Consider the following 14,238-nt stretch of genomic DNA (forward strand, 5'->3'; position numbering starts at 1 on the left):
ATTGAGGCTTTAATAAATATTTTAAATTCTCTCATTCTTTTGATAGTATCACCTCTTTCTCCCTGTTCTCCTGCAAACAGGATTACATTAACTGTCCCCTGGCTTTTAAAAAAGCTAGAAATTCCTTCTCAGCAGAGTAGATGCAGTACAGAAAATGCTGCATCAAATTAAAAAAAATCTCACCTGGGAAAAGATGTGATCAGTTAAAGCAACTACAGAAGCATCCTGGCAAGGCCCTACTTCCCAGGGCCACAGAATTCAGCTTTTTCTACAGCAGAGAACACGTTTCAAGTGCCACTAAACTGGCCAGTCTGACAGATTTGAACTGCTCTTGAGGTAGAAGTTCTAATGCTCATCACAAAGAGTGTATCCCTAATAAAATCTGTGGAAATTGCAAGCTCTTCAGAGTCGTAAGAATTCACAGGCATGCAGAAACACACTACCAAGTAGCAGACATTACTTGAAAACACTGTAGAAATACTCAAATTTAATTCAGAAAATATCTCTATGTGCTTATATTTAACTTAAGGGCTATATTTACAGCATGTATTATTCTACACGTTGAAAACTGACCGTGCATACCCTTCCCTGGTCCTCATCCACACAATACTGATAATGCCTGTAACCCTGTAATTCTTCTCTTTCAAATAAAGTTTGCTTGTGAATCCTAACTCTGCAGATTTAGCCATATAATAAAAATGGCCCAACACCTTTTATAAAACGCCAAAAGATACTAAAACTGAAAGAAAGCAGCAGTAGTAATATCTATCTTAGATATATCTGTTATTTGGAACAGGTATCCCAGCACAGCAGGCCATGACATTCAGTACGCTTCCTGTTCGTGCGGGCTGGGGGCTGAGCACTCAAGAGGCTGAATGCACCCAGTGAATCTGCTGGCGCAGGACTGCAATTGGGCATCTTCCTTCTCCTAATTACTCATCTCCTAATAATCAGTCTAAGCTAAATTCCCGTACTGGCTCTTGGAGTGTATGGTGGCCCTCAAAGCACAGCTCCCACAACAATCCAAGGAGCAAGTGGATGCGTGTAACTGAAAACCAAATTTATTCTAAGTAGGCATTTGTGGTATTTTGGCAGGATTTGTCAGATTATTTGGATAATCTAACCTGTACTACAACTCCAGTGATGGTCTATCAGGAAAAAAACCCAAAAAGACCAAGGCATCAGGATATGTCTACACTGCAGACCATACCATTACCATACTATTGCAGAGTACAATATGCCAACTTTCTTCTACACTGAGAACTCATTTTCAGCTAAACAAAATACAAACATTCACACGTTCTCAACACGGACGTATTAAAAGGGACAAATAACTGATATTTGTTGGTAAAATGATTCTCAGCACTGTTTCTGCATGCTTAGTGTTTACTGCCGTTCACACAAAGAGCTAAAAGGGTTCCTCGCTTGACTGCTGTAAGAGCTCCCTCTGCTGTTACACATAAAAACTACCAGAAAACACCTTTCATCATCCTTGCATCCTTTTCATATTCAAGCAGCGAATTTTCACACACTCCATCCTGTGAGGTGAGAATGGACACGATTTTTTGAGATAACTTTTCGTGCTTATTTTCTGCACAAGCAACTGCTATGTTACTCCACTCTTCCAGAGTACTGATGGTATCATTTAGAGTAACCTGTTCCAAAGCATCCAAGAAAAAAAAAAAACCCTGCATCATTTACAGATCCTGCATTTGTCCTAATAAGCTCTGTACTATTCCTATTACGGAGACTGCACAAATCATTCAGTTTTTCCAAATGAATTATAAAGGCAGAAACAGCCAAGCAGTCAGGTGTCCTTCAGGAACTTCAGCAATCATCTTTCAGCCTAACTGAAGAGCCATTAATGCTATGGAAGAATGGAACACTGGTCACGGGTCTTTTGACTTAGGTAGACTTCCTCCTGATTTAGGACAGCTTTGTGATGCTTTATAATTTCAAAACTGCCATAAAGTTAAGAAAAATGGTTATTAAGCATGAACCTTTCTGTAACTTCTGGTAGTATGTATTCATCATAGTGGGTTCTATTTGACTACAGTGTATACAAGGGCACAACACCCAGGTGAAAATACACCAATCCTTTATTGGTAAGACCAGCAGGTCACAAGTGGTCTGCTAACACACTTTCCCCCCTGAAAACAGAAGCAGCAAGCCACTTTTTACTTATTAATTCCTCATTTACCTGAAGGATGTTTGTTATTTTGACAAACGCATTGCTGTTTATCATGTAACACTCCTCGGATGGTCCTTGCTCAGCATAACGGGCTTCCTCAGTTTCTGTCACTATGTATGTTCATTTGCTCACCAGAAATGTCAGGTCCTTCAGGGAGGAAGGACAGAATGTTTCTCTGCTCCCACACGATGGTTTGGCATAGTAACTTATCCCCTTTCTTAGAGTCTTAAACCTTTTTCTTCCTTTGTTCAAGAACTACCTCAGGCCAAAACGCAGAAGAGCTGAAATGGTTATAACAGTAACAGCTGATATTCACGTATTTAAGCAAATCTTCATTGTGCTTTAAGCCTTCCTTCATTCAATTTTTAGGTGAAAAACCGCCTAACAAGCACTTTCCGAACCGATATGACTCTCACTCCTCCTCTATTCCTATTTATGGGTTTTCTCAATCTGAAAAAAATTTGCCCTGAAGACCCAGAGGGTGGGCCGTTGCTTCAACAGCCCCCCACAGACCTGTCCCGTGGGGAGAACATCCATTTCTGCTATTTCAGCGCAGCCCTACGGAAACGCAACCACAAGAAACGCCATTCCCAAAGCAACAGCAGACAGGGGAGGGTCGCTCCGGCGCCTAAGGTGGACGGAGGAACCCTCCCCCAGTCGTGAGGGCGGGCTGAGGTGCGGCCTCCCTGAGGGCAGCCGCAGTGCATTGTGGGAGCGGCAGCAGTGCATTGTGGGAGCGGCCGCTACTGCGTTCCCGCCCAACCCCCGGGCCGGGACTACGACTCCCGACAGGCCGCAGCGCGGCGGCCGCCGGCGGGGGGAGCCGGGAGCCGTAGTCCCGCCCCTCAGCCGCCGCGGGTAGAAACCCCGTGCAGGGGCGGCGCGACACCCTTTCAGGCGGCCGCCATTCCGCGAGCAGGGCGCGGGTGAGTCTTGCCGGCGCGGCCGTACGCGTGGCCGCTTCCCTTCTGTCCCCCGGCTCCAAGTGCCCCTCACCGCCTCTCCCCCGCAGGTGCCGGCCTCGCCATGCAGATCTTCGTGAAGACCCTCACGGGGAAAACCATCACCCTCGAGGTGAGCCGCCGCGGCCCCCTCCCCATGCTGCCTCAGGCGCGACGCGGTTGCAGCCCGGCTCCGAGCGGCGGCAGGGCCGCGCATCCCCCTCCTCAACCATTCCAGACCAACCGGTGCCTTCTGGGGCCCCGAAATGTCGGGATACAGCAAAAAAAAAAGCGCCGACCGGTACCTTCTGGTGCACCGAAATATCAGGATGCAACGAAAAAGGCCAGGCCTGCCCCGAGCTGCCCGGGCCGAAATGGCAGTGACAGCATCCGTGGTGCGGCGGAAGCTCCTCGTGGTTTTTGTGCTTCTCTTGGGCTAATTAAAACGCAGAGCGTGTTTTTACTCGTTGTTTTGTTTCATAATAGGTTGAGCCTTCTGATACTATAGAAAATGTAAAAACTAAGATCCAGGATAAGGAGGGTAAGTTCAATATGCACTTAGTCCTCCCTGTTGGATTGATGTACATCTTAACGCAGATGTGATTTGTCTGCAGTAGCCTCTTACTTTACTCTAGAATGTCATAGTTCACATTCCTCATTTAATCTCGATTTATGTCATCATTAGGCATTCCTCCTGACCAGCAGCGGCTGATTTTTGCTGGTAAGCAGCTAGAAGATGGACGCACGCTGTCTGACTACAATATTCAAAAAGTGAGTTGAAAGGCTGAACGGAATGTTATAGTACCAAATAGCTGGCACTACTCGAGCAGACCAACCTTGGTTGCTGCTCAGCCTAAGAAATCTTTCAAATGGATTCAACCAAATCAATTGATTTAGGGTTGGATAGCACTTCTGACTAGGCAAGTACTGATGTTAGGCCTAGAACTGACAGTTGTTGCAGCTCAGTGTCTATTTGCAAGTCAGAATAAAACATTTCTCACCGTTTCCACTTCTAGTGCTGCCATTCTGTCAGTCCTGGCCTGTGGCACGCTGTGGTGAGCTGCTTTAGGGGGATAACATGAAAAATTCTGCTCACTTCTGCCAGCTGAACCTGACAGCAGGCCAGTGCCACTAGAAAGGAGGAGCAACTAATAGCCCTCAGTTTGGCTTAGTTAATCATGGAACTATTCTGCGAGTGCCGTTAGACCAGCGAGATATAGTCACAACAGATGTTATAGTAATTGAACCTTATGGGGTTGGGGGTACAGCAGCCCCCAGTTCACTGGAGCCCATGTGTTTACACATTAATGGCAAATAATCCTTTTAGAGCTTTGCTTATTACCTGGCACTTGAGATCTACTTTCTGTAGATAAAAGGAAAAGCCTGCTTAACTGCTACTTTTGTCTTGAGAAAGCATTTAGAGTCTCTTTCATGTGCTTTACAAATAGGAATCAACTCTTCACCTTGTGCTGAGACTTCGTGGTGGTGCCAAGAAAAGAAAGAAGAAGTCTTACACTACTCCTAAGAAGAACAAGCATAAGAGAAAGAAGGTTAAGCTTGCAGTGCTTAAGTACTACAAGGTGGGTAGAATTAACTCTAGGAGAAACTCAATGAAAACTTAGCTCTCACCAGGTAGGACATGAAGCCTCTTAACCAGCCTGCATGCAACCTGGTGTATTCTAATTGCAAACATCCCCCCTGTTAAATCAAAGGGAAACTGTTGTGGCTGGGCAGCTGCTTCAAGAATTTTGATGTACTATCTATCAAAAAAAATGACTTGGAGTTGTTTTTTTTTTGTTGAAGCGATCATCAGTGCTAAAATGTGGCGGGTATATATGTGAGATGTTCTGTCTTTGGCTTTCCCAGGTGGATGAGAACGGCAAGATCAGTCGCCTGCGCCGGGAGTGCCCCTCTGAGGAGTGTGGAGCTGGAGTCTTCATGGCTAGTCACTTCGACAGACACTACTGCGGCAAGTGCTGTCTGACCTACTGCTTCAATAAACCAGAAGACAAGTAAATGTACTAGACAATAAAAATCTGAAGTTCTGTACTGTTTAAGTATTTATTTCTACTTTCTGGGGCACTGTGTTTCATCTCTGATGCTAAGCAAGAAAAATCTGTGAAACTTTGGATTGCTGACTGCCAACTAGGATGAAATACTTTGGCTGTAGAACTGAAGCAGTAACTTTCTCTTTAAAAGAATGGTTAGTTAAGTCTCCTTCAAAGGAGATAAGGGTAGCAATGGCAGAGGAAATAAAAAAAAACCCCACACCACTAGTTAACCTTACAACTGGTCTCTAAACCAAAGAGAAGCAGACAGTACAGCAGTCCTAATCTGGAAAAACGAGAGGAAGAGAGCTGCAGTCATGCCTACATGTGGGGCAGTGCTAGAGAGAAGGGGAGCAGAGTCCCAACAAAACGCAAACCGCATCCCAGTGAACTACAGAGCAGCACAGAGAGGGAGAAAAGAGATGGCTCAGCTTTTTTGGAACCAAAAGATGGTCATCAGTAACATTTAAACCATGATGGTTTTACACCCTTGGAAGTGCTTGCAATTAGTTGCTTTAGTATATCCTGTTTTCCAGTGAGGGAATCTGGTTGTTAAACAAGATTTAAAAGCAGAACCTTGTTACAGAAACAGTAGATACAAAGAAACTTGTCTCTGAAAGTCCATTTAATGTTAAGAGTTGAAGGGCAGTCAGGAATAATACATGTTCTCGAGTGTAAATGTATTCAAACGTATTTTAAAATCCTGGATCCCAGGAAGTTGTCTGTTGAACTTCTTTTTCTTCGTAACAGATAATTCCATCACCAATATTGAATTCTAGATACTCATCCAAACTCAATCCGCAATCCATACCCACTTTTATTACCTGGACATCATCTTTATGATGCTTCAGCGACGATAAAGATCCTACAGAGAGAAACTGTGTCAAAGCAAGCGAGCCTGCTAACCTTAAAAGCATGGAAGTTTTCTGGTTTGTCCTTACAGAATTCGTGTTTTGCCTTGTAATTACAAAATGAAAGCAAGAAAACGTAGGGATTATGAACACTTGCAGATAATGAAAGTCAGACATCTCAGCAGGTAAATCCTGTGCTGCTAGTGCTTTCCTGTCAGAGGAGGGCAGGGTAGGACAAGGTCTGGAGAGCAGTGCAGAGGCACTGCAGAGGCACTGGGCAGCTTTTCTGTAGTTGGAGCAACTCCATCCCAAGCAGCATTGGGGACTGCCCTAAGAAACAGCTCTGTGCCTGTTGCACTAACCTCACTGGGAACGAGCAGTGTACAATACTGAATGCAGATACCTTTCTGTGGCAATTACTTACCTTTCCAAATAACATCCCCCTTACGGATTAACTTGAATTTCATTTTTTTGTCTAGCAGCCCCTTCTGTACTCTGCATCCAGCTACTGGAATTTTGTTTTTTCCTACAGTGACAGAGAAGATGTCCAGAACAGAAGCTTCCCCTAAAAGAAAAAAGTAAAGGTGTATGAAGTACACAAGAGTAACAAACTGGCAATAAGTAGAAGCAAGCTACACTCTTCCCTGTGTCAAGCTTAAAACAAAAGCAGCTACAGAGGAATATAAAGCATTTGTTAAGTAGGAACATTTTACAGGAGAATAAACTGTAGGCCACATGGCGAAGCAAAGCTTTTTAACAAGTCAGTCAAAACTCACCTATTGTGTTCTCCTCCACAGATGGGGGTAGTCTGCTATTTAGCTCATCTTTCAAGTCTTCAATAAGTTTGTAGATTATATTGTGAAGTTTAATTTTTATTCCCTTTTTAGCAGCCAGTTGTTCAATGCTTTGATTGGCTTTCACACAGAATCCAAATACAACACCTGGTAAATAAAACAATGGGCAAGTGGTGACTATAAGACGTCACTCAAAAGGGTAAGTGGAAACGTGTGCTGTGTCTATACTTTCGTGTTCAACTTGCAGCTGGCAGTCAGCAAAACAAGAAACAGAATTTTACTGCTGTTACCCTTTCAAAGAGGGACCATTTCTTTCTGCCACTGGTGCACATTGACTGCCATGAACTTTTGTATCAAAATAAGTGGCTCAAAAAAAACTCTTGCAGAAAGTTTCCCAATGACAGAATGGGAGGTACCAAAGCAGACACGAAGTTTTAAACACAGCTCAGCAGAGCTTACATAAAAGGGACAAGGACCTTCCCTTCTGGGGCTGGAAAAGCAGCGTGGCTGTCCCAGTAAAGGTGAAAGTGAACTCATTCTCATCCAACTGTGGAGTACAGCAGGTCCAAGGACCCCACCTCTACAAGAATTGCAGGGTACCAGCATGAACAGCTACTGCCACAGTCTTTCCAGTTACCTCCCTGAGCAAAAGGAATTTCTTTTGTAACCTCCTTCTCAAGCTTTGCCCTGTTTGAGCATCATAAAGCAACCTGAGTGAAGAGTTTAACCTTAACGGTTCAACTACTGGCAAGGGCTTATCACGAGTCCTTCCACTGGCATGTGATTTATAGCCTTCCCTGCCTGCTCTGTTTGATATTAAAGATTTTTAAGACAGATACAGCTTTAACTTGTTGACGCTGCTAATTACTATTGAGAAACAAAACCCAAATAAGCCCACCCATTTCAATAGTTTGTACTAGTTGTAAACTGTTTTTTAAGAACAAACTCACCATTGAATGCTTCAGCAAGATTTATATCTGTTTCACTGATGTCTCCCATTCCAAAATGAATGATGTCCAGTTTACATTCATGGTCAGCATCGTAGCTGTCCAGAATGTTCAGAACAGTTTCCACAGAGCCATCCACATCACCTGTGTGGAGAAACACAAGTCCTGCTGACTTGGTGTACATCAGACAAACACTGAAGCATAACTAAGGGGGTGACAACTCCATGCCGTGCCACATGAAGTCTTTTGACAACTACTATTCTCACTATTTTCAGTAGTCTGTTAAAACACCTCTAACAAGTCTATCAATGCCAACAATGACCTGAATTGATACCATAGGAGCAGAGGCTCCACAGCTGCTGCCAAGTCTGCAGTTTTTCACTACTACCATCACTGCTTAGATTATCACTAAAGGTGAGGTCAAACCAAGTTCCTCCTGTCCCACTTGAACTAATCTAGAATTATTCTTGTCCTTCATTTTGTTGATCCAGTACTGCTGCTCATAGAGCTTGTTGGGTTTTTTAAACATGTACTTTTAAAATTTTTTAATTTTTTTTTTTATATATATATATATATATATATATATATATTTTATATTTTACTCAGAAGTAAAAGGGGTACAGGGATTGGGCTCCAATTTTCCTGTTGCTCCAGCCCTGCAGCAATCACATCCTTCTGACTACTGGATGTTTTCTGATGCCCCTCCTCCTACTGAGAGAAGTTCAAGAATCCGTTCAGTTTTAAACTTATGGTAACAGTTCAGAGCTATGCTTCAGACTGAACACTGGAGAAGCAGAAAAACGACAGAGCAGTAAAGAGAACAGGACAGCACCTTTCACAACTATCGACAACACATTCTTGTCCATCTCTGTTCTCTCTTTAGGCCTTGAAAACATGAGGTGCTTGTTGGACTTGTAGAGCACTGCCTTCCTCTGTCTCCAGGTCAGATGGGCTAGGTTCTGTTGCTTCTTCTCATATTCCATCCTGTGTTCCTTTTGCTTTGCTTCAATAACTTCCATGTCCCTTTTCATCCTCTCCTGTTGTTCAGCATAGGTTCTCCACGCCATAACTTCATGGGCCCTTTGCTGGGCAGGATGACAGAAATATTATCTTTAAAACGCTGCTTTGGAAAACTCCACATTAATGCAACTTCATCTCTTTGCATCTCCTCTACAGGCTCACTCATTTCCTCTCACATGTAACAACAGGTTTTGCTGCAAGCATGGCAGAGAACGAGCACAACAGCTTCCTCCCTGGACTACAGCATGACTCAAGGCCCATTTTTACACTATGTCTGCACTGCAGAAGAGAGTAAGTCACTGTTCAACTCTTCCATGTGGTATTTGTCCAGCTCTCACAACACCTATTGCAAGCTGTATTTTATGCTTATTTTCTCAGAAACTAGTTCTGTCATTCTAAAATTGAAACACTGATACCATTAATTACTGGATTGTTCCCCGGGTAAGGTGATAGTGGGATCATATAAACCAGAAAAGCCTCTGTGCCTTTAGAAAGGGAACACGTTAGAACATATCACAGATGACCCCATCAGGAGCCCTTCAGGACCACAGTCACTGCAAAGCCAGCATGGAGCAAGGCAGGATGACCACCAGAAGCAAAACCATGAACCAGAGGTGACTCATCTTCACCTCCACAGACAGCCTGCTTGCTTTGTGGGATTGAAGAGGAGGTTAATGTGGATGCACAGGGATGAGGAGAGAACAGTCTGGCTGGAGAGAAATGGGGGCAGTGGAAAATAAAGAGGCAAAATGCAAATCCTTGTTCCCCTTACACCACACCTAGCTCAGCTCTTAATACCCATTCTTGGCCTTCAGCTTTCATTGTGCTACACAGGTGATTTAGAATGAAAGCTATCACTTATTTTATACTCAGCTCCCTCCAGTCCCACCTTACTGCAGTGTAAATTTTCCATTAAACCATTCTTTCTGTACCTCAGATTCTACTTCAAGGATTTCATCACCCGCCGAAGGGACATCCTTCCAGCCCATGATTTCCACTGGGATGCCCGGAGAGGCTGCATCTACAGCTTTGCCATTCTCATCAAACATGAAACGCACTTTCGCCCACGTCTTCCCTGCAACCAGAACACAGCCCTTCCGCAGAGTTCCTCTTTGTACGATGGCTGTGGTAACTGGACTAGTGAAAAGCAGAGAAGAAAGAGAACAGAAAAAGATTAAATTGACTCTTCTCCCTGTTTTCACGTCAGTGTGGGTGAGCAAACACAACGCAGAAGGTACTTGTAATTGATCACAGGCTGAATATTCCTGTGACACATTTTATTACAGCCCTAATAAAATTTTCAAGTAGCTTGCAAAAAGCCCAGAACCTGTTCTGTGCTCTCTTAATTTCTACACATCAATACAAAAACTGGCATTTGTGAAATCAGCAACAGAACAATTTCACACATTAAGTGACACCCCCCCCCCTCCAAAAAAACCCCAAAACCTGCAAACTCCAACAGCTTTCTGGAATTCAGTTCCTTTTTAGAGAGGGCACAACACACCCTGTTTACAAGAACCTTCAAAAGGAGCAAGATTTTTAAAGGAGTAAAATGTCATGTTACATACAATTCACCAAAAACTGTACATGTATTACATTATGACTATTAACTTCGTTGTTCCTACTTTTTTAAGGATGTGTTTAAAAATACATATGTCCTAGCATTTTAAACTACTTCCTGTGCTTACAGGATTTAATTTCAGTTTTAGGACGAATATTGCCCCATCAGCGGATTACTTCTTTTTCTGGCCTGCATGCTGTAGAGTAACATTTCAATGCTTTTTACAAACACTGCACAGAAACTGTTACAGTTTAACAACAAGAAGTTCAATGTTAAATGTGAATACTGAGGTATAAACCGCCTGAACAGTTGCAAATTGTTTAATTAAAGTTGTAAAAGCAGCAGATTACGTACTTACCCTTTACCTTTGTCTTTGCGAGACTCAATTACAGTCCCCTCTACCAGACCTGTAGAATCTGCCTTCAGTTCTAACATCTCTGCTAAAGCAACCGTTGCTTCTGCTAAAACCATCAGGTTTTCACCCTGTATAGAACCATACATACGGAAAAATACGTAGAATAAAGGAAGCGCCTACTTAAAGTAAGATCAGAAGTTGAAATATACAATGCAATAGAGTCCAACAGCCCAGACCCCTTTGCCTTCAAGGTAAGATGGCCCTAAAGCAATGAACTATCCATACTGCTGCACAGCTGGTCCAGAATGCACAAAACATTAGGAAGGACACTCGCCTTGCTTCTCTGCTCATAGCAGCCGGGTTAAGAATGCAGAAAAATCCTGACATATTCTGCTACAAGTATGTTAGGAATGCTTTTTTTTTTTTTTTTTTTAAAAAAAAAGGGCAAAAACCCCCAAAACATTTAAACAGCCAAACTGAAACTTGAGGACATCTACCACCTGGTCAAGACTCCAGAACATCAGAGACAAAACTGTTTGTCTGTTTTGTTTTTTTCCCCCCCCTTTGTTCTAATTACACATGATTTTTGAGAACAGATACAATGAGCTGCAGCATCCAGATCTCGAGGATTTAGGACAACAACATGTGCTACAGAGCTGAATGGAGAAGCCATTTTTATGTAAGCCTGTTTTAAAGTGTAAGGGCATGTCTTCAAAATGTCTTGCCTGAAATTTTAGAAAAATACTTGGGATACATTTAGAAAGACAGCAATAAGGCCAAGATACTGCTGCATTGGTTTGGACAAAGTTGCTCTGGCCACCACAAAACTGAAGTTCAGATTCTAGTTTGGTTTCATGCTGGGTTTGTGTGGTGGGGTTTTGGGTAGTGGGAGAGGGGGCTACAGCAGTGGATGCCTGCAAGAAGCTTCTCAAAGCTCCCCGGAAGAAGGCCAGGACCCCATAGGAAAAAGAAGGATAAGATGGTAAATCTTGTATGACCACTATAAAATTATGTTCCTGTGATTAGGCATGTGTTAGGAAATTATTTATTCACCCCGTCTGCATTTTTCTCTTCATGCATAGCATTATCACCCACCTTGATTTGGCACTGATTTCATACAATGAGCAAATATATAAGGAAACCAATTAGGATTACCCTGAAAAATATCCACTAAATTCCCATAAGAAAAATGAGATATTGTTGGTCACTGAAGGTCTGAGCCTCAAAATACAAGTATGTTTCAAGTACTTCTGGTGAGAGCCAGCAGCACTTAGCTCATGATAAGATGTCAAATACCAGGAAAATAAGCATTTTATTTTCCAGCTGCCAAATAAAAATGCAGCTGTATCCACATATTAGACATTCACAAACACCATTTTTTCCATCAAAACTTTACCTTAAGCGCAGAAATATTTACAGCTTGAACATCACCTCCGAACTCTTCACAGACTACATCGTGAGCCAGCAATTCCTTCTTTACTCTTTCAGGATCAGCTTCAGGTTTGTCACATTTATTAATGGCGAGAATAAGAGGAACTAAAAAGAGACCAAACAAACTCTTCACCAACCTAACCAAATCTTGCTGCTACTAGCACAACTGCAATAGAAGGTGAGTGCTGGTTATGACTGCTTAGAACAAATTCTCTCACTTGGTGCCTATTCCTGAACAGCCACGGGGATCTGAGCTACCGTGAGTAAGCTGGAGGAGTTATCCTAGTAGGGAAGGGGAAAAAACCCAAAAGAACAAAAACACCCCTCCCACACACCCTTATGAGTGCTTTTCTCACAAACCTGTAAGTCCTGCGAAAATATTAGTATTTTAGTATCTTCACATATTACTGCAACAGTGTATCTTCCAGCACCTTCCACGGGGAGAAGGAAGGGGACTATGACAGTTATTTTCCAAGTTCTGTGGATTCCAGTTTGAGGAGTTTCTCTTGAGAGGTGAATAAACATTGGCCAAGTGCTCATTATTTGAGCCACACAGTAAGACACACCTCAGATACTAACTTTGTGTCCTGGGCTTGCCATTCCCTTCAAAACATACTATGAACAAATTAAGCCCCGTACCTCCTGCATTTTTAGCATGCTGGATGGACTCTACAGTTTGTTGCATCACCCCATCTTCTGCTGCCACAACCAGGATGACGATGTCAGTAACATGGGTACCTCTTGCTCGCATGGCTGAAAAAGCTGCATGTCCAGGAGTATCAAGAAAAGTTATCTTTTCCCCAGAAGGCAAATGCACTGTGAACAAATGCATACAGTGCATTTTAAAATCAGCTTTATTTGACCTATTGTAAATCAAGCATTGCTCCTTTGAGAACTTTTTTCATGATGAAGACATGTTTTAGGCAGACAGATAACTGTTGGTATGGAGGCCAAAAGTGCTTTTAACTCCTGAGGGGGGAAAAAAAAAAAAAAAAAAAAAAAGTGTCCTGGGATCTTTCAGAACCCAAAACAGCCTAAATATAATTTCAACTGCACAGAGAATCAACTTCAAGGTTCCATCCACATAGTTATGACAGTTATCCCAAGTTATGATTTCCTTTTTCACTGTTTACATATAAACTATTTATGTTGGAACAGTTTTCCCCAACGAACCAGCAGCAAGTCAGCCCACTATGCAACATGGAGGATAAACTGTTTGATACACAAGCACGTACACGTGAATCATACCAAGAAAAGCCCCGATGTGTTGTGTAATGCCTCCTGCTTCCATGGATGCCACTTGAGTTTTTCTCAGACTGTCAAGTAAGGTTGTTTTCCCATGATCAACATGGCCCAAGATAGTAACAACCGGGGGCCGTGGGGTTAGTGCTGCTGGGTCTGCAGGAGGCCTACAATTAAAACAAAACATGGTTTGTAAATGTCAAAACAATTCTGAGTGACATGCGTGCCCACTATGGTGAACAAAGAGCCATTTTCCGGAATTCAGTGATGAAGAGGTGAGGCTCACTTCTTCCTCCTGGGATCACAACTCCTAGCTACACCACACAGCTACCCCTCTTAGTGCTCAGTCTGACTGCTGCATCAATTAACACAGCAATTCAGCAGAACAAATGAGAACCGCCTTTTCTTCAGAAAATGGCACAGCAAAATCTCACCTAAACCAAATAAAATCCAAGAATCAGTTTTATAAACAAAGAAATAAAAATAGTGAACTCCACCTTTGAAATATTAAGACTTAAGATTATCAACATACCATCAGAACAAAGAAAATACCATGTATGAAAAACACATGCAGAAACAAACAGGATAAACAGAGTCTAAAGGAACAGTTCACAGCTTACCTTTTCACAGCATCTGTGTTTACTCTTTCTTTTTCCTCTTTCAGTTTTGCTGATTTAAACTTCATGCCTGATTTTTTGACAATTAGCTTGATATGGTCTTCATACAAAATCGAATCTGGTTCTACTGAATCAAGGTCAATGTCTGTGTACAGCAGCACTTCATAAATATGATCTGTAGAAAAAATAAAAGACATTTAACAATTACATCCACAAAAACATGTGGGACAACACCCCCAC

At 42.6% G+C, this 14,238-nt stretch overlaps 2 protein-coding genes across 4 annotated transcripts in view; one reads left to right on the forward strand and one right to left on the reverse strand.

Annotated features, from left to right (window-relative positions):
• The first annotated feature begins 3,048 nt into the window (after positions 1-3,048).
• Positions 3,049-5,186, forward strand: RPS27A (ribosomal protein S27a). 2 transcript variants are annotated; one of them, XM_026845180.1, is made up of 6 exons: positions 3,049-3,117; positions 3,204-3,265; positions 3,619-3,673; positions 3,818-3,903; positions 4,581-4,712; positions 4,999-5,186. In XM_026845180.1, exons 2-6 carry the CDS (start codon positions 3,218-3,220, stop codon positions 5,146-5,148), a joined length of 471 nt encoding a protein of 156 aa, XP_026700981.1. In that variant the 5' UTR covers positions 3,049-3,117; positions 3,204-3,217; the 3' UTR covers positions 5,149-5,186. The 2 variants fall into 2 exon arrangements, with proteins under 2 accessions (XP_026700981.1, XP_026700980.1); XM_026845179.1 differs by having other exon boundaries at positions 3,076-3,265.
• A 601-nt stretch (positions 5,187-5,787) lies between these two features.
• The window catches only part of MTIF2 (mitochondrial translational initiation factor 2), an 11,249-nt gene continuing 2,798 nt past the window's right edge, over positions 5,788-14,238 (reverse strand). For both annotated transcript variants that reach the window (XM_026845177.1, XM_026845178.1), the window contains exons 3-13: positions 14,002-14,173; positions 13,388-13,548; positions 12,779-12,955; positions 12,105-12,244; positions 10,712-10,836; positions 9,725-9,929; positions 8,605-8,857; positions 7,776-7,916; positions 6,808-6,972; positions 6,456-6,596; positions 5,788-6,045 (exon numbers count right to left, since the gene is read on the reverse strand). In XM_026845177.1, coding sequence (XP_026700978.1) covers positions 5,876-6,045; positions 6,456-6,596; positions 6,808-6,972; positions 7,776-7,916; positions 8,605-8,857; positions 9,725-9,929; positions 10,712-10,836; positions 12,105-12,244; positions 12,779-12,955; positions 13,388-13,548; positions 14,002-14,173 — 1,850 coding nt within the window. In that variant the 3' untranslated portion in view covers positions 5,788-5,875. The remainder of the gene's footprint in view (positions 6,046-6,455; positions 6,597-6,807; positions 6,973-7,775; positions 7,917-8,604; positions 8,858-9,724; positions 9,930-10,711; positions 10,837-12,104; positions 12,245-12,778; positions 12,956-13,387; positions 13,549-14,001; positions 14,174-14,238) is intronic.

This window comes from Athene cunicularia (genome assembly GCF_003259725.1).
Source record: "Athene cunicularia isolate RWA chromosome 3 unlocalized genomic scaffold, athCun1 chr3_part1, whole genome shotgun sequence".
Classification (NCBI taxonomy): Eukaryota; Metazoa; Chordata; class Aves; order Strigiformes; family Strigidae; genus Athene; species Athene cunicularia.